Source organism: Pezoporus occidentalis, unplaced genomic scaffold (assembly GCF_034315485.1).
Source record: "Pezoporus occidentalis ecotype Australia unplaced genomic scaffold, CSIRO_AGI_Poc_V1 ctg68, whole genome shotgun sequence".
Taxonomy (NCBI): Eukaryota; Metazoa; Chordata; class Aves; order Psittaciformes; family Psittacidae; genus Pezoporus; species Pezoporus occidentalis.
In genome coordinates this window covers 3,018,268-3,042,954 of record NW_026916030.1, presented here as the reverse complement: position 1 = coordinate 3,042,954, position 24,687 = coordinate 3,018,268, and the positions used below count along the sequence as shown (strand labels likewise).

Genomic DNA, 24,687 nt, shown 5'->3' with positions numbered 1-24,687 from the left:
ATTACATTAACAGCACAGAAATTTTAGGCAGGTTCCCATTTTCTCATGCTATTACAGGCTCTTTGTAAGATACAAACATAAAAGTTTGGGAATTTTCACCCTTTATCTTCATTTTCTTTTAAGCTTCACAGCTTTTTGCTGAACCTATCAGACAAGCCCCACACCCCAGCGACACAGCATTTCTTCTCCTTGAAGCACGGCAGAACGAAGTCAAATGAAGGAGCAAGGACGAGCATCCCGCCCGCTCCCGTCCATCCCTGCTCCGCCCAGCCCGCTCCCCACGGACCACCGGCACCTCCTCGACCACCCCGCGACACGCAATGGGCGACACTGCCCTAACACGGCCCCTCCCCGCTAACCGGAGCGGTGCCCGGTGCCTGGCCCCGCACCGACCGCCCGCTGCCGGCTCCGCCATCTCACAGCCTGCGGGCGGGCGCGGCACAGGCCCCGCCCCTGCCCCTGCCCCTGCCCCAGGCTCCGCCTCGCTGCGGTTGACCCGGAAGCGCTCGGCGGGCTCCGTCCGTCTCTGAGGGGGCGGGAAGATGGCGGCGGTGTCGGTGCTGCAGGCGCCGAGCGGCGGCTTCAGCTTCGATAACTGCGCTCGGTGAGGCGGGAGCCGGGGCGCCGGGGCTGGGCCGGGCTACCGGGGCTGGGTTGGGGCGGCAGCGGGGCGCGGGGTCGGCGGCCGGGGGGGAAACCGTGCTCTTGGCCTCACTTCTCGCCTGTGTTGTAGGAACTCACTCTTGGAGGCCGAGCTCTCCCAGAAGGGGCAGCGGCTCCCCGCCGCCCGCAAGACCGGCACCACCATCGCCGGCGTCGTCTACAAGGTGAGGCGGGCACCGGGCGCGTTCCTCCGGTGTTCCGCAGCGGGGAGGGGGCCGCCCCTCCGCTGCTGGGTCGAGCTGTGCGCGGCTGCCCCTGGTTGTGGGGCCGGGGAGAGGCGGCTCGGTCCCTCGGTGGGAAGCGGCCGCCTGGCGCGGCCCGGCTGGTGGTGGAGGTTCCGCGCTGCTGAGTCATGCCCGGTCTGTACAGAACAGGCTCTTGTGCCTCATCCCCCTCACCCTGGGCTGCTCCAGGCCTTGCAGCTGGGCTGGCTGTCGGTACCAGAAAGTTTCCCTTTTGAGTTTTAGGCTTTAGGAATAATCCTCTCTTTCCGTAGGATGGCATAGTCCTGGGAGCAGATACAAGAGCAACGGAAGGAATGGTTGTTGCTGACAAGAACTGCTCAAAAATACACTTCATTTCCCCTAATATCTAGTAAGTTTTTTATTGTGTAATGGCATTGGTAATAGTATTGGGGATTTTTAGCCATGTTCTTTGCAAACAGCAATATTAGGGTGTACTTTAAAATCACAGAATAGTTAGGGTTGGAAAGGACCTTAAGATCATCCAGTTCCAATCCTCCTGCCATGGGCAGGGACACCTCACACTAAACCATGTCACCCAAGTCTCTGTCCACCCTGGGCTTGAACACCGCCAGGGTAGGAGCATTCGTAGCTCCCTTAGGCAGCCCATTCCAGTGCCTCACTACCCTCACAGTAAAGAACTTCTTCCTTATATCTAACCTAAACTCCTGTTTAAGTTTGAACTCATATTGATATACTTTATTAGTAAGGGTTGTAGATTTTTAGTACTTCATTTGCATATAACCAGGCTATCTTGTGTCCTGAAAATACTGACTGTATGAGAACTTCAGTTTCTTCACTTTCATGATTAAATTTCTATTTGTTGGATAAAGCATGGAGTTGTTTCTCCTGCCCTCCCCACCTTTTCTCAATTTGCTCATCATTCATTTCAGCTGTTGTGGAGCAGGCACAGCTGCAGATACTGATATGACGACGCAGCTGATTTCTTCCAATCTGGAGCTGCATTCACTATCGACTGGACGACTTCCAAGGGTTGCCACCGCTAACCGAATGCTGAAGCAAATGCTTTTCAGGTAACCAAATGGGTTTCTTCTTTCTTTATTAATAATGCTGTTAAAGTGTGGTTTGTGTGTGGTTTGCTGTTCCTTGGTCAGTCATGTTAAGGAACTACGGCTTCATTGTGGACTTCTGATTCACATATAAACCTTGCTCCCAGGTATCAAGGCTACATTGGTGCAGCCCTGGTTCTAGGTGGAGTAGATGTCACAGGCCCTCACCTGTACAGCATATATCCCCACGGATCAACTGACAAATTGCCTTACGTTACCATGGGTAAGTGATACTTCCTCTATATTGTACCACAAGTACCTGGTAAAAAGAGTGAACAAATTATTATTTAAAGATTTATTTAAGGCTTTACTTGAATTCCATTGTTTACTGGGAGCTCTACAGACCTCAAACATAAAAGCCTTACCTTTATTTGTAAGGCAGGTGCACTGCTCTTTCTTTTCTAGGACTTTAAAAACTTGGGCTGTTACACCATTTAAGCTGCTAAAAACCTGCTATTAGGAAAGTTGCTGTTTGCGTTCCCTAGCATACCTTTAAGTAAGAGAACTGTGGGATTCCCAAAATGTTGCTGTAAAGCAATACATCCTTAGAAACTTGATATGCAGATAGCCCTCACAGCTCATGAAGTCTCACTTGAGGAATTATGGTATACCTGAAGTTTTTCTGTAGTTTTAGTGGGGAGAATAGGGAGGAGAATGTGATTTGCTTTTCCTTTTGAGAGTATTTTCTCCTTTGTTGTATTTCTTGTTAAGAAGCAGCTGTATTTTACTCCAGAAGGTTTTTCATTGTAATGAAGCAACACCTGGTGCACTTGGTACTCAGTAACTGGTCTAACTACTGTATAGAGCTTCTCAATAAAGAGGTTTAATTCTGTCTACTGCTGGGTTCAAGTTAACATTAGTAATCTACCATCAGGTCATGGAGTGTTATTACTCCAGCTCTGCTGCTTATGTAACATTTTCTGTAGTAGCAGTGATTTGAGCTGTAGTAGATGCAGTTCTGTGTATGTTTTGTTCAGTTTTGAGTTAGAAATTGTGGTAATATTGAAAGCTGAAGCCACAGATTTTTGCATCCATTTTGGGCATTTAGGTACTACCCTGTCAAGACCAATTACAGAAGCAGTGCTCAGAGTATATTGTAAAATACATACTTGCTAAATATATTCTTTGGTGTGTTCTCAACTATAAACAAGAATATAGGATAACATGGAAAAAAGCAGTTTTTGGTAGCAGAATGCAAATCCTAAGTAGCTTTTCTGGATTATTTTATCTCTCACTTAAAAAGTGGAAACAGTGCTCCCATTGCTTCCCAGTTCTACGGAGGAGATGAATGGCTACAGCTGTTGCAGTACCAGTAATTTCAAATTGTGAAGTGGCTTTTGGGTGTGTGCCATTTACCTGTGATCTTGCTGAACCACCCAGTTAGGCCTCTTAAGAGTACATTCAGGAAGACAGTAATACAGAATAAGAAAATCTTCAATAATCTCTAATGCTGATTTGTGAATTTAACTTGTCTTTAGCCGTGTTCTCTAGATAAAATTGTTTCTTTAGTTACCTTAATTGCTGAGGGATGCTTGGACATTCCCTGTGGCAAGAGCCCTGAAGTAATGCACTATAATAAGCTTTGCAAAGGCACACACATCTTGAAAAATTACAGAATTTGCACAGCCTCTGGCAAAAGGAGTGTTTTCAATAGAAGTGTTGAACCTATCAACTTGATTGGTTCTGAAGTTTTCTGTGATTCATAGTCAATAATCTGGAAATAGAAAATAGTAAGAGAAAACTAGTGCTTTCTGAGCTACTGATACTCTTGTGCAGTTTCATGTGTGGTGTTTAAGGTTAATGCCCTGTTCAGGCTATCATGTAACTGAAAAAAAGTAAAACTTCAAGCATGGCCTGGATTGCAATCAGGGTTGCTCTCTGATCGCTCGAGAAGATACCATTTCAGCCTTGAGTTTCAGTTTGAAGACTTGGATGATTTTGAAAGAGAGCTTGGTTTTAGGAATGCTATGGAAGTGTAATGTAGAGTCCAGATAAATACATGTGAAAAGCAAATTGATCTGAAAATGAAGTCATATTCAGTCTGTGTTTGATGCCGCTCTTATTTTGTCTCCATGATGGGAAAACAGAACTTTATTTTTTTGAGTGGTTCATAGTTGGCATCTTTAGATGAAACACATTATATCCTTGGAAATGTTAAAGGTTTTTCTTTTGGATCTTTGCGCTGTTGAAACAGTGCAGCTGTTTAAACTGAATCATCTGGTTTAACTCTGGCATGAGAACTGTGATTAAATCATACAAATCCTGCAGAGGTGGTTCTGGACCAATAGATGGTGCCAGTGCCTCGGGAATTGGGAAGTAAGTTACTTGGCAAATAAAATCCAAGGAACAGTCATGTGATGTCATTGTTTAGCCTTTGATACATAAAAAAAGTAAATGCCTGATTTTATAACTGCCTTATGCCCAATGTTGTAGTAAACTAAAAGTATAACTGACTTTATACTGATAGCTGTTGGTAGGTGACTGATTGACTGACTAAAGTTGCAGTCTCCGTTATGTATGTGGTTACGTATGTGCCTGTATTTTAAAAGCTTTAAAATGTGGTGTTTCTGAAAATCCTCTTTCCCTCCACAAAAATAACTTAGCAAAATAAGTGCAAACAAGTAGGAAGTAGAATATCAATGGATTATGTTCATTGTAGCTTAAACTTTGATTTGCTGTCAGCTGTACCAGGTCTGTGTCTGGTGATTACATGTCACTTTTGGCTGTGCTGTCAAACAAAGCCCTTCTCAATGTAAATGTTCTTTACCTTTCTACACCTAGTAACTTGATACTTTCCCCACTGACTAGGGTATATTTTAGTAAAAAGATTAGCTTGTGCATGTAAATGAACCATAGAACTAAGAAAGCAGAGAAAGTATCAGAGGTCAAATCAGAGATAGTAGTTGAAATTATATTTTGATCTTATTAAGATTAATCTATTGTTAATTTTTTTGAAGTTTTCTAAGAGCAGTTTATTAAATTATGTATTTTTTGGCTAGTTAATTTTTGGAAATTCAGTATTAAATAGGAAAGATGGTTGCGGTGTTGGCTTTTTGTTTTTAATGTGCTGAAGTGTGTTTGTGGATGGACGGAGTGGTGTCCTGTCTTGCAAGGGAGATTTAAAAGATACTCAGTGCTTACTCAGGAGTGAAAACATCAAATTAAACTGTTTATGCTGACAAAGGACAAAATTGGATTTCAGCAAACGATGCAAGATTGTCTCATTGCTTGGCTTGTCTAGGAAAGCTTCTGGCCAAGACTTATAATGAAATGCATGCATAAAATTAAAGCACTTGAAGTCTGTAGTTCAGCTTTTGGAAACAGTAAGTATGTTCCAGTAGTCTCTAGTGGCTAAAGCTAGTCCCCTGGTACCAGTGTTGCTTCATATTCATAAATCAGCTCTTCATGCATTGGCAATGTCGTCCTGCAGAGCAAGCACTACCACTGCTGAGACACAGCCCTCTCAGCCAGGAACCAGGGTGAAAAATGACCCCAATCGATGGGGCTGTGGAGATCACTGAATTTTTACCTAGAATGAGCAGCAAATTGAATAACAATGAGTGCTTGTGAATAAATGCCCTGTCAGGAAGCCCTGACAGTGATGGATTAGGAAGTGCTAAATGTTGCTCTCTGAAGGCTCTGTGCATCCTCCAGTGTGGCAGGCTGAGGTAGCAAACAGGTCCTTGGGTGATGAAAATGGACTGTGCTTAGCAATAAGAAGTTGTCTTCAGTGAACGTTCTGTTAAAAAGAACTACTTCATCTGTTTTAGAAAAGCTACTGCAGTTGCAAAACACAATGGAAATTACTGTTGGTTGGGTTTTTTTTGCTATGTATCAATAATTATCTTTTGCTTTAAATCAATACTGAAGTGGCACAACTGCTCAAGGAGAGAGGTGGGATTTTAAAAATGAGTTTATTGTAGTTGAGAGCAGAAAATTTTTAGTAACTTGTTTGTGAAAACTTATGAAATGACCAATATTTCTTAAGGAGAAAAAGAAATCTCTTGGTCTCATAATTTACCTGGTTCATGCTGATTATCAGGCTGAAAAGTGTTTGCCTCAAAACACAGCTTTGCATTTTGGTTTCTGTACTTTGTTATAATTTGTTTGGCACTCAATATATTTTTTTTTCTATTTAGAGGCTTTTTGAGTATTTGTTTCTAAAGCTCACAGAAAATACATGGAAAAATGATTCTTTGGAATTGTTATGGCATTTTTTTCTTGATGGCTGTGTTTCCAAGGCTGTTGAAGTGTAACCATTCATAGTAGTTAGTGGTTTTAGAAATCTAGCTGAAAGGGTTCCCCCCCCTTTCCATGTTGTATAACACAAATACATGATGACCAATTATACTTAGTTTAATTATCTCTATTGATTTGAGGTTGAACTGCTGCATCTTAGCAATGTTGAATCCTAGCTGGTAGTGACTTAAATCAGTTCTTGTGTATGAGGTGGAAACATTGATCCCTAATTAATGGATGGTGTTTTGCAATGTTTGATTTTATCTTTCTCCAGACATTATGTTTGGGAATTGTTAAGCTTGTTTCTACATACAGGCAAAGCATGCTTGTTAAAAATGAGTTATTGGTGGGCACTGAATACATGGACAAGAGAACAGCTGTTTCCCCACATGCAAACAAGTTCTCAGTAGACCCTTAATATCTAAGTTTTCTGTGCTTTTATAGGTATTGCAATAAGAAAACCATACTTGCAATGTTTACTTAAGTTCACAGCTTTTATTGCCAGTTCTCCTGTTACAATGCATAGCTTTCACAAGTCAGTTGAACTACTTGGAACATTGTGGGGTTGTTTGGATCATATGTGGAATTTGACAAGTAGAGGGAAGTTGGTGTAATTGGATAGTGAAGTTTGCAACTCATGAACAACTGTCCACTGCTGGTTTCCTGCATCTCTGTGGATGGTCAAGTGAGGGGGTTGCAGCCCACCAGCAGTGCAAATAGGGGCATAAAGGGGTTTTATTAATTAATGTGCTACAAGTGAATGCATATCACTAGTGTTTTTCAAATCAGTTCCTATTCATGTTGTCAAACAGCAGATTTGTTTTGATGGAGAAACTCTGAAGCATACATCTATTTGTGTTTGTAAAACATGCTGTTTACATCTGGTGCTAGTAAGAATAAAGGATTTTCATTGTGCTATTTAAGATTCCAGAAATGTGCTCTTTCAGAGAATGCTCAGCTGTGCTGTGAGACTTTTACTAAGGTACTTAGTAAAAGTACTCATAAAGCTTATGTTTAGGATTTACAAACAGAGAAAAAACCTGAAGTTTATTCGGCTTTTCCAGCTTTATTTCCTGTTCTGTTAGACCCTCTGTGGGATCTTGGTTTGCAGATGTAAATGTCTACATGCAGGTTTAATAAAATTAAGACTTTCAACAGCTCTTAGAAAACTACATTATGGGACTATTGGCATTTATGTGTTTCAAATTAATACTAGATTTGGCATTTGTGTCTTGTTAATATAGTGAGATAAATAATTAGAAGTATAATTATTTGTGTATAAAGGATTTAAAGTAATGTAGCATAAGGTGTGTCCCCCCCCTTCTTCCTTTTTCTTCTTTGTAAGTCTGCTGTGTTCTGGCCCATAGGTTCTTTTGGGCACTTCTTTTAAAAAGGAGCTGGAGGGATGAACCCAGTTTGAGCCATGAATGGGATTATTGCAATATTTGTTAGTGCTGATTTTTATTTGTCAGTAGAAGTTGTAAGAAATTAAGACCATATATTCTTGGCTCAGTAGCTAATGTAGTAATTTGTCAGATGCTACATTTTAGACTTTAATTCCTGCAAATTTTTTAGTCTTTATACTCTCTAATTGTTTCAAAGAATCCTTATCTAAGGGTGATTGTTTCCTTGTTTTGAGGCTTCCCATTCTGCTTATGGTAGGCCTTCATTTGAGTGTAGTAGGAATGTGGTCTTAGTTTGAGACCATATCTCCTTTTTTTCTCTCATTAGAAATCTTTTATGTCATCCCACAAGAAGCATTGTTTTATGGTTAAAATCCTGTATTTGTTTTGGAACATGCCTTCTTGTGACCTTGTTTGAAGGATCAGTAAAATTCCTTTGATTTGTGGTTTGTTCTGTGGTATCAGCTGTTTGTATCAGCAGTTCATTTCTGCTATTAGTTGCTTAAAAATCTTCTTTATTCCCAGTTTCAGCATTTAAAAAAAAAAATGGAGTTGTATATTGCTCCAAGGTGCAAATGAATAGTCATTGCCTGTAATACAAGTACACACTTAGAGTGTCCTACTGCTTTTAGATGTGATGTATTTGGTACTGTAAAGGTAATGATCCTCAACCACAGCAATATTCTGTAACAGGAGTATCTGTCATATTCATTGGGATTACCATGTTCATTGATTTGTGTCTGTAAATCTGCTGTTTCTACCCTTTAAATTTGATCTATAATTGGACCTCCTTAAATGGTTCAGATAAGGTAGTCTGTATCTTCTCAACAGTGTCACTGTCAGCTTCTCCTTTTTCATTATACATTCAGCAGACTTGATAAAATCAGCAGGACACCTCATTTGAAACTGTTTAATCGCTGCCTTTTTCTTTCACTAAACCATTGAGGTGGTCAAGTGATATACACAAATCATTTTAAATAGAAGATATGGCTTTCTCTGTGACCCAGCTAAACAGATAGCAGTATGCAAAACAAGTTAAAAAGTAATAAATGCCAAAAAATCTTCTAATTGGAGTAAAAAATTGCAGGTAACTTTATCCACTCCCCAAAAGTAGTGCTCTCTGAAATACGGTTAGGGCCACAGACAGACAAGATACCTTCCTAAAGACTCACTCTTTCTGCACAAAGCAAGCTTACAGTTTCAGATGGTATCATACTGCTTTTTGTATTAATTTACAGAAAGCATATTTATAACACCTGTATTTACAGTGCTTTGGGTAGAGATGGCTTCTGTTCTATTGCTACACTTGCACTGCATCCTTTAAGAGAAGTAATGTTAAACTCGTGTTTTCGTATCTGTCATCTTGTCTGTTCAGCTGTTGCTGTTCAGTGTAAAAATAATGGCATAAAGTAAATGCATAATAAACTCTTTAAAAGAAGGTAAAGGAAATAACCTCATGGCAGCAGCCACTACCCTATTACCACTGGTGCTTTACTCATCCCCATGTGTAAAGGTGACTGTGCCAGGGCAGCTCGTTAAAGCAATCTATTCATTCTGAGTGTCTTTAGTATTAAGTGACATACCCTCTAATGTGGCCAGGCACAAAAGTGGGGCAGGAGAAATGGAGGAGTAACAATTACAAACGGTAGCATTTGGTTAACTCTTTTTCTACCTCATTTTTCTATCTTACTGTTCAAAACAGTAAAAAGATACTGTCAGGATGGACACAGGTCTGTGTGCCCTAGCTATGAATTTAGGATTAAATTAGGTTCTGGACTTGGTGGCTGGAAGAGAGTGTATAGTAAGGTAGACTTCAGTGTGGCTTGTACTGCTGATGTTTATCTCTTTCTTAAGAAAATACTGTATTGAAATACACTGGCTAAAGTAGTGTCCTAATTGTGTTGCCATAGGTTCTGGGTCGCTGGCAGCTATGGCAGTGTTTGAAGATAAATACAAACCGGACATGGAGGTAAGAATTTTTCTTTTAAAACCTCAGTTTTCTTCTCTCAACAGTCCTCATGATCATGAGAAGAGGTTTGAAGCTTTAAATAAAGTTAAATCTGCTCTGATTTCCCTGCGCTTCAAATGTACCAATGTCAGCTTACTGCAAAGCTGTAAAAAATGATGGGTAAAATGAAGTTTAAAGGAACACAGCTGGTTGTGTGTTTGTGTATGGAAAAGCTTGTCTGATTTGAATGTAGGTGAAAGCTTTAAAACCATACCATTTGCTGATTAGAGTTGACCAGGAATTTAACAGCACTTGCATTGGCAATATTGCTGTCTTGCCATCGGTAGTCAGACCCCCTCCTCTTTGAATCTTGAAAAGAGAACACAGGATTGTAAAATCAACAAGAGATGCACCAGTAGTATATGAAACTAGTTAGATTTCTGCTTGATGGGGTATGTTCAGAACTCGTCAATGTACTTGCATTATTATCTACTTAAAAGGTGATTATCAGAAGATTTACAAGGTCGTGGCTTGTTTGTGTTTTGCTGATAATCTTGATTAAAAATTGAAAAAGTGTTTGGTTGCTCATTGTAGAGAATCATTCAGGGAGCTAAAAGCTGGAGTGCCGTGATTGAGATCAGAATAAGCTCCTCAGTTATGTGTGTATGCAGCATGTTAGCATCTATAGTATTTCCTTACGCTTAGTTACACCATGTTCAGTGCCTCTTAACTAAAGAGTGAAAAATCCAGTTGTCTGCAGACAGACTATTGATGAAAATAAAACAATTAAAGGGTTTTCTGTAACTGTGTTTTGTAAAATGCCTCAATAATGTCAAGCCCTTTTTTAAACCACATTAAGCTCTTTAGGCTTTCTGAGAATACTTACCATTCCAGTTGATTAATATTTGCACGGTAAAGAAAAAAATGAATTCAACACAACTGAAAATTGAACCCATTAAAATTTACTTGTTTGCAATCATTTCAGCCTGAAATGCACATACAACAAATCTTGCAGCTATTGAGTTGATTCCTTTCAGAAAAGGTCTTCAGAAGTTCCTCATATGTGTCATGCAATTGCTGTGGGTCATTTTCTTCCCTTCAAATGCACTATATTTTCAGGTGATGGTCCCATAAGTCCACTGAGTTCCTCTAAAATTGATCACTTTTTAAAGTTCAGGTGTAGTTGATGTCGTGCTTTGTCACATCTGAAGAAATGTGATGTGTAATACCAGTTGATTAAAAAACCCCCATCTGGTTTCAAGAAGTTTTCCAGCAGTGAAACTGCTTAAGAGTTTGTAATAAGCACTTTTCCAGTTACTCCTGGAACTGGCTGCTTTTCTGTAGATATGAAATAATTGTGCAAAAATGCAGTAAGATCAGGATTCCTGTGTTGCTGCAGTGGTTTGGGACTGGACTTCAGGGCTCTGGTGTATTTATAAATGTTATCAGAAATATTGGAATATTTTTAATAGGCACTCAGGTTTCTTCTCTCAGTGGCATCACACTGGATGGCTGATAAAGAACCACTAGACAGAGGTTTTTCCTTCTCCCCTTATGCCTCTCTTAAGAATGACAGTTTCTTTTTCCAGCCCCTTGTGTGACCATGCACTTGGCATGTGTGCTATTCATACCGAAAACATGAACTACAAATCCTTGGAATCAACAGCTCCAGCATAATAGTCTGCTCTCAGAGCTATAAATGTCAGGGCTGTGCTACGAAACTAAAAATTTCATCTATTCTCAGCTAGTTTTCAAACTTGTATTTTAAGTCATTCTTTGTGTAAGAGCAACCAGAAAAAGGCACCAAAAATTGGTAAATCTCCAACTTTTTCTATTTGAAAGGTCATCCTAATTAAATTGTCTTCATACACAACCATAAATGGCAGCAGATATTCACTGGTATAACAAGCATGTAGAGATACAGCCTACCAATTTGTTGAAATAGATATTTAGATCTTTGGGGCTTGGGTGCACCTTAACCCTTCCTTTGTTTTTGCCAGATATTCTGTTAATAAGAGAATATTGTTAATAATAAATTATTAATTTAATCATGACTAAACAAGCAAAGATCCAGGTGATGTGCTCAACTGCCCTCTTAAATGCTGCTTTATAATTTGTCATGGCTGTCAGCCCAAAATATTTACCTTTTAAGTCAGATGTGGTTTGGTTTCCTTTCTAGTAAAGGAACAAAATAACAAATCAGATTTGTTTTATTTACAAGAGAAATATCAAGTATGCTATGGATATTTTACATGATATTGCTATGAAATGGCAATGGTGGTAAACTTAAAATTCCAGGAGATTAATTTAATAAAATAGGTAGAGGATTAATATTTTTCTGTCAAGATCAATGCTGCTTTCTCTTGCACTAATTGTCAGAATATCTTGCTAGGGCTACTGGAGGGTAGTGGTGTGCTTCAAGACCATCACATCACAGAAAAATGATTCAAAGGCAAACTGTCCTGCACCCTCTGGTATCAACTTGCAAATTAGCATCTGGAATGTAATTAAACAAGCTTAATGAAAGTAGCAGCTGAATACTACTGGAAAAGACAATCAGCTTTTTTGCCTCTGATATATATTCTGTACTATTGAAGCTGATCACCAAACGCATTGTGTGAGCACAGTTAAAAAAAATTAGCATTTATTTGAAGAATAGGGGCTGTTTTTCATTCTGTTATGCTTTTGGCATGCACTGGTGTCCCAGGAGAGCCATGCCACAGCAGATAGTGCACAATATTTATAAATCCATGACAGGCAATAATAGCAACTTGAAAAATTCTTTTGCTAGAATTTCAAGTTGAGAGCTGCCAAAAGCGGCGAGGATCAAATCTGCAGTGGCAGCTGCTGTGCCCTACAGTTAGAATCGTAGACTTTGAAGATGCTCAACTCGGAAAAAAATAAAACCTAAAAAAATAAAGAAATAAAAAAAAGACTGCAGGCTTAGCCAATTTTTGCAGGTTTCTAGAGCCCTGGCTCTCTGCCTTTTGAAGATGAGTTGCTGAAGCTTCTACCACTGCCTGAGGCGTGCTAACACCAGCAGGATGTATTTTTTTTTTCCATAGACTTAGTGCGTCTTCAGATTTAAGTAGCACATGCTTTATCAACGCCAACTGTGATGGTCCTTTCCCTGGTTGCAATGCTGGGAGATGATCTTTACCCAACATCCTTCAGAGGAACTGCTAAGATAGATGGTGACGTACACAAGTGCCACTTCTGTAGTCTGATTTATGGAGGCATGTTTCATTGTGAAGCAAGTGCTGGCCTCTAGAGGAACCATTATAGATTGCTGAAGATGTGAACACTTTCAGCCCTGAAGGCCTGTAGATGCTTCAGAAATGTAATGCCAAGCACCTAACTACTGTGGAACAATATTAATCTGTCATGTGAGCAGCTATAGATCTACTTTAAAAAACGTAAGTGGAAGAACAGCACATCTAATAGAGTGTTTTGAGCTTAGATCTTTCATTGCAGCCAATTTTTCTTTCAATTGCATTTCAATAGAGTAGCCACATGGTTCTTAAACCTTAGAGTCAGATTTTGCGAATGCATTAATGCCTTCTGGTGTTAAACAGTAGTGAAGAAGGTGGGTATGGAAACCATCATGATCTGGGGAAAAAGTCTACAGTGTTAAATGCTGGAGTTCTGGGTTCATCTGTACTGTGGGTGGTGAATTCCTGGGTAGATTGAGGTTATTATGTTTTTTATTGTGGTATTTGACTTAAGTTGTTTGAAAAGTAGAAGCATTTTGTCCATAGAAGAATTACTTGATGTACAGCAAGGCTATGTTGGAGCTTTCTGACAAGAGCTTTCTGCTTAGGCAAGGAAACAGGCTGGTTCTAACTTCATTTCTGTGTTTCATCAGAGGATTCAAACTGAAGAGAATCAGTAGAAACCACAGAAGGTGGAATTGTTGCAGGGAGAATGGGGTAAATCTTTGTGTGATGAGTTTAGGGGCATGGAATAGATGGGGGGGGGGGAAGGGAGCAGGGCAAGTATGCAGATATTTAATAATTCTTTGTAGACATCACCCCAAAAAAGTGAGATTATATTTACAGTTGTTTCTTATTCAGTTTTTTAAGTGTGGCAGGAAATCTCATGGTACTGAAAATGGAAATATTCTGGAGGGGTAAGAACAGATTAAAAGTAAAAGGGGGCTGTTCTGACTATATTCCACCTGGAGCATAGGCACAAACTGTGCTGTCTGTAAAGTGGCATCTTGTTCTGCTGCCAGCGATGGTCACTCCTTCAGCTGCTGGCCAGGTTTGCTTTTGTGATGGTCCTGCAGTGTGATTACTCTTGTTAACTCAGCTGGTTCTGCCAAACATGGGTTAAGGAGCAATCCTACAGCAATTCAGCTGGCAGGTGTGGGTAATCCTCTGCAAAAGGAGGGACGAGGGGCAGGCAGGAGGAGTTGGAGCCTTTTCCACTTAATAGTTGTAGGTGTTCTCACAAAGAAATTATACAAAGTAAGCACTGAAGCTGAAAATTTGTAGACTTGGGCTCTTTGGGTGCACAGTTTTGTTTCTGGTTTTGTCACTGGTTTTTGAGGTATTTTTGAGTAGTCCCATATCCGCAGAGTGAAGCGGAATGTTCTCCTAATGCAGCTTTCACTGTGTACCTCTTATTTCAGGCAAATAATGCATCAGGCATAGTGCAAAATATTACGAAAACATGTCACTTTCTTCCATTTTCCAACAGCTGACATAGAGATGATTCAAATCTTTCTGTGCTCCTCTTTCCTACTGTCCCTCAATATGGTGGTAGTATTTTTGTTTATTAACTACAGACAATAATAGTGAGCTATTTTGGGAAACTGTCAAAACTCTCTAATCTTCAACAATAGTTGTCTCATCAGTCTTATTTAGCCTGCATCTGTGTGATTTGAGGCTCAAGAGCAATGACAAGCTGCATATGAATTCTGTATTCATTAGTGATGGTGATCAAAATGCCTGTGTCCCTGCCATAGGGCTCAGGTGTGGAAGTCTGCAGGCTAATCCCACCAGCTGACATTTGGAGGTTTAATGACTCCATGGGAAGGTGACCACTTGCTGGGAGGTTTGTCGGCTGAACTCGGGCAGCAGACAATAGAGATCAAGCCAGACTATCAGAGTTAAGCTGGAGAGCCTGCCTGAGATACTTGAACCCCTGTTGGTGTCAAACACAGAGATTAAGTAAATGGGGAGGGAAAAAAATCTGACTCTGTGAACAAAAATAAGTACTTAGTATTTATGTGCTCTGTGTATCTGTTTATTTCATTACCCAGTGACAGGAACTGAGACAGTTACTGGCATATCTTCAGTGCCCTTTCTGACAGCGCTCGTGGCGACAGAGATCTTGTGCTTTCCTTATGTACCTGTGTTATTGTCTTCAGAGAGATGAGCTTCCATGGGTACATATTGGGTGTTAGTGCATAGAGTCATGCAGAAAATAAAGGCTTATTGTGCTATTTCTTATTTCTAGATTAAAATTATTCCATGATAAGCTGGTTTCTGCTTGACACATTGGACAGTTAATACTGTTCTCATCTGCTTTCACAGAATTGTGCCTTGGATTGATTTCCTTTGCAGAACTAGCATGAGATGGGAAATACGGGCTGATTTAAAATGTGCTAGCTAGCTGTGCTCTGGAGTGGGTAGGATTACTGGAGAAGTGTTCTGAGGTGTGCTTTCTGAATATATCACACGCAGCCTCTGTGCAGAAATCAGGTGGGGAAACTGCCGACAGGATCAGTCTGAGTTAACCTGTGATGCCCAGTAGCACTTTCTTCTAGTTTTCTGTTTACAGACTGTATCGAGGGAAATAAATTTTACCCGAGTTTAAATTGGGCCTTGCTGCATGACAAAGAGCAACAATTTCTTCACCTTTATGAAAGTAACACTTAAACTTTGTATGTAATAATGTAGACACGCCAGGCAGAAGCAGGGCTCCATGTTAAGAGATCATTTCCACTGCACAGGGTAGATGTAGGACAGGTCATTATTTTTGATGCATTTCTCAGGAGCAGGTGTTGCAGTGTAAATTGTTTCAGTTTGTGCATGTCCCCGAACTGCAGAACACGGGCAAAACACGCTGGAAGATATTTCACATGGCACAGAGCCCGAGTGCCGCTCCTGCGGCAAGGGCTGTGCAGGCAGGGGAAGGCTTGCCTGAGCAGGGAAGAGGGAATGGGAGCAGGGTAGAGGGTGGGAACCAGGGCCGGGGTGTGTGTGTGTGTGTGTGTAAGGGGAGGGGGGGCAGCTCCCTTCAGCCACTAAGCTGCATGGAGCAATTTGGGGTATTGGGAAGGAAAAACTATCCCAGGACTTCTTTTCCCAAGTGGTGAACTTCATTCCCTTCTGTCCTTTTTTCAGAGGGAATGGCTGATGAACAGATTTGCTTTATTTGAAGGAGATGTGTTACAGCTGGATATTATTTTTTTTGATATAGAGTAGTCATATATAGCAATTGTCATATTTTGTGTGGTTTACATACCTGGCTTCTTCCTGGCAGCTGAGGCTCAGTGTGTTACTGCATGGGAATGTAGCTGTATAGAAAACGGAGGATATTGTGGTGTCTGCAGTAGAACTTCCAGCCTGGCAGAATTTACAGCTCTGTTGCTGTTGAGCAAGGTCTTTTATTTTGAGAATTAGTTCCCTAAAAAACCCCGTGAACTCCACCCAGACGGAAGCAGCAATGGATGGAGTGAGTTTTCCTTCTTAGTTCAGAGCATGGGAATAATAGTGAAAGAAATCTTGTAGCTGTGAGAGGAGCTTGTAATTTAATTCTGTACCACTGGAAATACGTATTGTAGTCATCTTTGTGTAAGGAATGGCACATAGGAACTGATGCTATTGAATAGTAGTTCAGAATCGTAAGTTTCTTGCCTTGGCAGGTAATTTGGCATAAATTGTTAATGTAAATCCAGGTTAGCGGGGAAGACATTATTTTACTAAAAAAAGATAAACTGCTGATTAATTCAGTATAGAACTCAATTACAAATTGAAAGTGTCTCTGCGGGACGCCAGTACCCTAAAGACAGCAGATGTTGAATTGATACTCCAGCATATTTCACACTGGTATGAAATATTAACATGGTTTATTATACTTGTGTGGTGTAGGGTATCAGAAAGGGGGAGGTGATGATGAGTCTGGGTGCAGGCGTCTGCCATCGGAACATGCAAGAGCTGTAATCGCCGAGAACAATAATTAGGAACTAAGGTGCATTTTATTTGGAAAGTTCTTAACAGAAAAGAGTTAGAAAAATAAACATTGACTTGCATATTATTCACAGCAAGACTGACGTGAAATGCACTGAAGAATTACCTCATCTGTGATCTATGAATGAATGGAAAGGTGTTTGTGTAAGAACTCGATTGCCGAGTTTCAAGACTGCTGCTCAGTGCTGTGCTCACATTCCTTCTTGTGGCCCATGCCATGTTTTTGGCTCAGGACTGTTACTTCCTAACTTTTCTGTATTTTCCATGTAAAGTAGGCAGCACATTAACCCCGATGTGTTCATAATCCAGGGATTTAAGCAACTTGGGGTTTTCCCTTTTCATGTGCTGTGGTGGGGCTGTAGACTGTGCATGTGAGAATGCCCAGTGAGGAACAGAGGAGTGCAGTGGCCCAAGGAAATACAGGAATGAAACTGGCCTGGGCTTTTTGTTTTTCCTTTTAAATACAAGTCCAGCTCTAAAACCTGAGCTAGAATTGAGACAAATGTATTTGAAGTCACTGCTCCAAGCAGAAGTTCCACAGCACAGGCTGTGTTCTGGAGTGAAATTTGAGCCCTTGACCCTGTTTGTTGTGCAAATACCGAATCATTCATTTGCCTTCCTGCAAGTGAATTCAGGTAATACTTCAGAACTTGGAGCATTTCACTTTCTTGTTAAATAAGGCTGTGGAAGCAGAACTGGAAAATGCCCCGATGCGTGTTACCTTGATTTAAACCAACCTGGCTGTTTAACACACAAAGGAAGAGTCACTGTTTTCACTGCCCTCTCCCCTTTCTGCTTTAGAAACTAATACACTTCTGGTTGTTTAGCCTTTAACATCTGTTCAGTGAAAATAAATAAACTTGCTGCTGGTTTTCCAGATTCTGATGTTCATAACCCCTTTGCCTTTGGTGCAGTAGTTGCTTTAATTCTTCCTGCTTGCAGCTTCTACCTTGTAAATGTTTCTTTGTGCTGTGTTCCTTTGGCATGTCAATTTAATCTGGTTTCCTGTGACTGGGAATCCTGATCTTACATGACCTGTTCTAAGAGCCTGTTTTGCCTTGTCTGGACTGTTCCATCTCAGCATTCCACCTCGAACTTGGTAACGTCTTAGAGCACAAACAAAAAAGGATGGTGGAAGGAAGGTAGGTGAGGGGCAGATCGGAAGGACTGCCTGCTCTTGGGTTTCATTCACCTGCTCAGAGAGGAGAGAGAAGCAAACTACTTTGTCTAATAAAAAAACCCCTAAATTACTGAAGCGAGGTTGTTCATCTGTGTATGGGGTCCCGCTTGAAATGCGTATTTTTTTTTTGGTGAAGACTTGTTAAATCTGATCTAAATTACAGGTGCCAGCCCCTTCCCAGCCTCAGAAGGGAGCCAAAACAAATTCATCCTCACTAATGGAGTCTTTCAACCTCCCCTTACAAGAAAAACACAAAGTACTTTGCTTCTCAGTTTTGTTCTCTCTTTGGACTTAGCCAGCAGATTTTAGCATTGCTTCCAGTTACATATTGATCTCTACCACAGCTTCTCCCTGCAGGCAGACTTGCACATCCTCTCATATGTTGTACTTGGCTGATTACTCTTCTGAAATCTAATTATGCTTCTGTAGGTGCTTATGTCCTTCAAGAGGTATCGCTTTCCCAGCCCCAAATTCCCACCACTCCTTTATAGATCTATTTTTTATTATCATTGTCCTTCCTGAGCCTTCTGATTCTTTTCCTTCCCTCCCCATCTGAGTCTTGTCGATTCTCACTTAAAGTAGGATCAACTTTTTACATCATAGGAACGAATTTCATTCTGTTGTAAAAACCAATGGGGTATTTGGTTTAATTTTACAAATATTGTTAGACACCATTGTATCCATTCTGTGCAAATACTCATTGTGCACTCTATTGCAAATCCTTGGTAAGACTTGCTCTTGGAGCACTGATCTATGTATCCCATCTGTGACAGCCTCCCGATGACCTGCAGAAGGTGTTCATTTCACTTGGGTAAGAACTTAAAGAAATTATCCATTCTAGTTTTTAAACAGGAGGTGGCTTTTCCAGATTTAACTTGCTTGCAAAGTTACCAAATGCTGGGAAAATAACACTCAAAATCATTCCAGCTGCTCCTTTTATTGTTGGAGGGATAATGATAAACTTGTTTAAAAATGCTCATAAAGGCTGTATTGATGTGATGTAGAAATAGCCGCATCTTCCGCAGGAAAGTCTCTTTTTTCCTTTGGTAGCATTTGAAATCTAGAAATCGCTTAAGTGAGAACAGAAACTTGGTTCAAGTCATATACAAGAATAATGTGTAAAAGTTCCTCACTGGTGCTGTTTGGGACTTGCGGCATAGCAGCTGCAGAGAGGTAATCTATCAGTTCTTGAGTGTCCACAAAATGCAACTCTCCAGATAACAGGTTTAAAGTAAAGATTTAATACCGGCTCTATCTACTATGATGTTGCAGTGACAGTTTAAAACTCATTCTCTAAATCTCAGCAGACTTTATAGCTAGCAGTGGGCCCATATAAAGCTTAATGGCATTACAACACATAAATCATCTTTTAAAGATGCTACCAGTAGCGCCAATATTAAATGCAGACAATTGTCTGTGTTATAAATAATTTATCAAACACTTTCAGATTAGCCTTCCATGCTGAGTTATTTATTTTAGCCTTTACTGTACTATTCCTAAGACACATTTTGGAAGATCCATTACTGGTCACTTTAATGAACTTGAGGGTCTGTTTTTTCCCTCCTCCAGCACTCTGGTACATCTGCGGTGACCATTACACGGCTGAGCTGGACCTCTTCGTGCCTTTTACAAGTGCTGCCCATTTGTCATGTAGTGGTAAATGGAGTTGCACATTGGAGTCCTGGGACACATTGTGTGATGTGGTGATGGAGACAAACAGATAGCTCTATAAAGCGCTGCTTGTCACGACCGACTTGTGTTACAGTACATCACTCTCGTGGTAATCTCATTTAAGAAGCAGTGTGGACCCAAGAGGATGATATTCCCAGTTAGCTTGGTCTTTGCAACCATAAAGTAGGAAGTGCTCCTTTTATATACTCTGAACTTTTAGGGTTTTTTAAGATTAATTATTACAGTGACTCATTCGTGCCCCTGTGTCAGCACTTTTCATGCTAACCCCATTTTCTGACTGTAAAACAGCAGTCCTTGCTTGTGGCCGTTCCGGTCATCCTTCTAAATCATGAAAGGAGAAGAGCACCAAAGCAGGGGTTTCTAATATGAAAATTATTCCAGGTTCATGAACTAGGCTGCACTCTATCAGCTGGCAGAGCAGAGATCACATTTTACTGTCTTGGTGTAGTGGATACCTTAGTGCGGTCACTGAGCTCTGCTGCCTGTGCTGGGTATTTTTAGAACTATTTTAATAGCAGGAGGTTGAGCGAGTGCACTTTAGAAAGTAAATAAAATTCAAATTTTATTTAAATAAAGTTTTACGTTGTCTAAAAATGAGTAAATTAAAGGGGAGAATGGAACAAACTCCCAACCATCTGCTGTAGTTTTCCTAAGCTGTGGTGCATTTCATATACTAACATGTGTATGATTGCTTAAAATGATTTTGGTTGCTATCATGTTTTTAAATCAGATCTACATGTATGTTTGTTTTATTTTACTATATTTACTTTCTCTATAGTACCCTTAGCATGCAACCAGTTGGTGAGAGCAGTTTCCTATCAGCTGAATGAAGAAATACTTAGCAGAGTTTTATTGCCAAAAACCAGTGAAGAAAGGCACAGGAATTAGTTTTACAGCATGGCTGTTTTGTTCCAGTCAGCTTGGTAGAAAGTGCAGTTCAATTTATGGGTTTTTAAAGAGTAGTGCTTCTAAAACTGGAGTTAAATAAGGATTTATGCAATTTCTATAGTTTACTGGAAATAAAGGCCTCCTCCTGGTCAATACTGTAATTAAGCTGTTATAGGAATACTGTTATTAGGCAGTGCTCTTGCAGAGGGCCATCGGGGAATGCAGGGTATGCACAGGGAGCAGACGTGGTTGTAGCTGAGCTAATTTTGGGCTCCCCTTCAGCCGCACTTGTACACTGGGGCTTGTGCAGCTGCTGTTGGAATCAGAGGGTTTAGAATTGGGCTGTGGAGCTGATCATTGTCATGTGGCAGGATACTGGCAGTGACACCGAGGCCTTCAAAATGAAGCAGGTATTTAAAAAGCTGCCTTTATCATCATTTGCCTGGTTGCTCCTCTTTTCACCAGGTCTGGTGGCAATAAATATCAGCAAAGCAGTGAGGACTGATCATGGTAACATAGTTGTGTTTGGCTGGCTGAGCAGCACCTGCTAGAAATGACTTGATAAAATAGAATCCAGATTGGTGTGGTTTAGTCTTTATTGGACCAGGCAGGTGGGAGTTGTTTTCAATTAAGTTTCCTTTGAGAAAAGGGGCTTGTGTTCAGGTATGTACTGAAGGGGCTATTGAAAAGATTCACCTGTGTGTGTATGGACACAATCTGCGTTCCCGATGTTCAGTGCCATGGGAAGAGGGCTCAAGGCCCCTGCTGAGTAATGGAGCTTGGGCAAATGGTAAGTGGTAGGGACAGGCCTGTGTTGGTACTGACAGGGTGCCCACACAAGGTTCTTACAGGATTTAAAACATCCGGAACATTGTTTTGCAGCATTTCTTCATAAGTAAGTGTAAACGTAAGGCGTTACTGCTTATTTCTAATAGAGCTGGATCTGGATTGGTGTGTTTTCAGTAAGCTGCCTTTGAAATAAATAAGAGTAAGCCCTGGCTGGGAGCTGTAGAGGGAGCCAGTGCAGCTGCCAACCCTCCTCTTGGTCATGAAGGCTCTCAGGCAGATCAGAACTTGGCTTTATTTCTGCCACCTTCACATTGATACCAGTAATGCTGCCTCCTGGGGAGGGGTGAGGATGATTACAGGTGGGGTGGAGTAGTTTAGTGGAGAGTGGTTGATGAAGCTGAAATGTGTCCTGGTAAAAGACAGTCACCTCTGATGGTTACTGGTGTATCACAGACATCATGGGGCTCTGTTTCAGGCTGTATTTCTCAGGGTTACACACCTTGTGCGTATTTCAGCAGCTGCATGTTTGCCCTTTTAAAAGAAAGTAGATATACAAAACCTGTAAGAAATCAGAGCTCTGCAGGATTAGTGTGTGGTTTCATAGCAATAGAGAGCTTTAGTTCCTGTTCTGGTTTTCTGTTTCAGTTTTGTTGCAAATACTTGGTCCAGGGAGTAGGGTTAGAAATACAGAAAAATAAATTATATCTAATTTATCTAAATTATAATCTAATTTTAGCACTATTAATAATACATTTTATATTTAAATTTTTTATATATTAAGATATGTAAATACAGTGTGCATTAAATGAACTGTATTAAATATGTATTCTGCTTTGGTTATCTGTGGAATTCCTGAAGCATGGAAAGACTTCAGTTACAAATTGCAGCATTGTTACAGCAGTACCAGGTAGGACCAGTGTTTTCAGCAGGTTTAAGAAGTTCTCTGCACTTATGTTCAGGACCAGAATTGAACATTTTAGCCAGGTGGAGCTCAGTACAGAGGACGGCTGCTTTGTGACAGTTACTGTTAAGATAAGCTAAGAAGTTACATCATCACTGAAATGATTTTGGTCCTGCAGAGCATTCTCTACCCAGAGAGGCCTTGTAACTAAACTAGCATGAACCTTTAATGCGTATGCAGCTGTTGCACAGAGGCCAGTGCAGGGTACCTGACCCTTACACAAAAACCTGGCACATAAAAATCATAAAATGTATTTATTTCTCTGTTCATTAATGCAAACAAAATCTGAACTTTGCTTTCCTGGCTGTCTCTTCAAGTCTGATCCATCCTGGGGTGGTGGATCCTGGATAGGATAAAAGGTACTCCCTGTAGGTAACACACTGTTCAGCACTGCTGTTGATGCTGTGGCCATTAAAAAGGTGCTGGTATCTCCTGTATTGTTCTGAGAGCTCCCAGCTTCCCCCATCACCTGGACAAACATCCCTGTGAAATGCCAGCATTGTGACAGCTTTTCTAACTTTTCTAGGAAGAGGAAGCCAAACAGCTTGTGAGAGATGCCATTGCAGCCGGCATATACAATGACCTGGGCTCTGGCAGCAACATCGATATCTGCGTTATAAGCAAGAGCAAGCTGGATTTTCTCCGTCCATATGATGTGGCCAACAGGAAGGGGGAGAGGTTGGTATTCCCAAAGCTGTGCATTATCTGTGTTCTTCCCAGCAATTCCTAGTATCTGTCATACTTGAATTCTGTCAGCGCAATCCCTAGGTAAGTGTATGAATTTCAACTCCATTGCCTAATGGGGGAAATCACAGCCCCCAAGGCTGCTAGAGGGTTTTGCAATATGTACTTTTATGTTATGTGCAACAAGTTGTGCAACTTCTCAATCTACTGCCAAAACAGGAGAGTTTAAAGAAACTGCTTTTTCCTGCTTTTAAAGCAGAGCTGTGCTGCTCCAGGTAAAGAGCTTTTCAGATTTCTGCTCAACTCTTAATTGTGACACTTAATTGTGAGCAGACATCTATGAGAGAGAAGTTCTGTTACACATTTTAAGTGAGCTTTTGTGTTATACTCTGCATGAGTGTAAAGGGCAACACCGCATCTGGACAGATGCAGTTAAGATGCCAGAAGCACAGCCTGATTACAGGCAGTCTGTGTTAAATGTAGCTAATTTTTAGCACAGAAATCCAAAGCTCAGATATCGGTATAATTACTCAACAGTTGCAAAAAAGAAATAAAGTATAGAATTATATATAATATAAATTGCTAAGAAGCCTTCTTAATGCAAGTACTCTAATGAAATCCCGGTGACTTCTAGAAAGTAAATGACTAAGTAACTGGAAAGGGCTATTTTGTTTTAAAGATGATGTTTCCTAAAGAATGCTGATTTCTCTGAAACGTTCTCAGTTACTGCAGTCAGTTCAGATGTTGCACTAAGCACAGTTCCTTTACTTATTTTATACAGGAAACTTCTGGAGAAATCTGGGTAGTTCTGGAATTGTAGATGAGATTTTTCCTGTGCATCATCTTTAAGCTGAACTGTCCCCTCTGTCTTTAACAGGTACGGGAGGTACAAGTGTGAGAAAGGAACTACTGCTGTTCTCACAGAAAATGTAGCACTCCTGGAAATTGAGGTGTTGGATGAGACCGTACAAACCATGGACACCTCCTGAACTACCCACCAGCCCATCTGTTTCCTTCTATGTCCCAGGCAAGCAGCACCAGTGAGTTTAGCAGCCTTCCAGCATCCAGTGAAGCAAGCGGCTGATAGAGAATAAAGAGGGTTCTGAATATTCTCCTTGTGTTGTCATGTGGTGCTGCTTTCTTCTGCTGGTTTTCCCTCCTTAGGCTGTTGAGAATGAGGCTGGTGCAGAACAGAACTTACCTGTCTCCTTAGTGCTGTAGGCTGGGATCACAAGCTGGACTTACCTGAAACAGGCTGTACCATTATATGAAAGGGTAATGAGCATCAAACTGGCATTAGGGCAGAAAAACCACCAAGTACAATATCTATTCTGTTACTTCATTCTAGGAACAGACTGCAAAAGGGTAAAACTATTCCACATAATCCCAATTTGACAAATTAATTCTGTTAATTCTATATATACTAATAATATTCTGGTTTTACTGGATATGTGGATATTAAGAAATGTTACAAACACAGAACTGGGGGTTGGGAAATAACACAGGTTATCATGGGATGTTTATATTAATTCTTCCCTCTTTTCCATCAATAGAGACAGGATACAGAGTAGATCCAGCCTCCATACTGGTACACACATTCCTAAATGACATGACTAAATTTAGACAGCATAATTCAATTCAAATTCAAAACAGACTAATTGTCTTGTTATACCTGCATGCACCTGGACCTTTCTTGTCCTAAAAAATCGCCAGCTTGTGCTATTTGAGA

At 40.6% G+C, this 24,687-nt stretch overlaps 1 protein-coding gene across 1 annotated transcript; it reads left to right on the top strand.

Annotated features, from left to right (window-relative positions):
• The first annotated feature begins 458 nt into the window (after positions 1-458).
• PSMB7 (proteasome 20S subunit beta 7) lies at positions 459-24,072 on the top strand. The gene is made up of 8 exons (XM_062641042.1): positions 459-604; positions 734-827; positions 1,160-1,257; positions 1,799-1,939; positions 2,083-2,198; positions 9,528-9,586; positions 22,801-22,952; positions 23,836-24,072. Exons 1-8 carry the CDS (start codon positions 543-545, stop codon positions 23,945-23,947), a joined length of 834 nt encoding a protein of 277 aa, XP_062497026.1. The 5' UTR covers positions 459-542; the 3' UTR covers positions 23,948-24,072.
• The last annotated feature ends 615 nt before the right edge of the window (positions 24,073-24,687 follow it).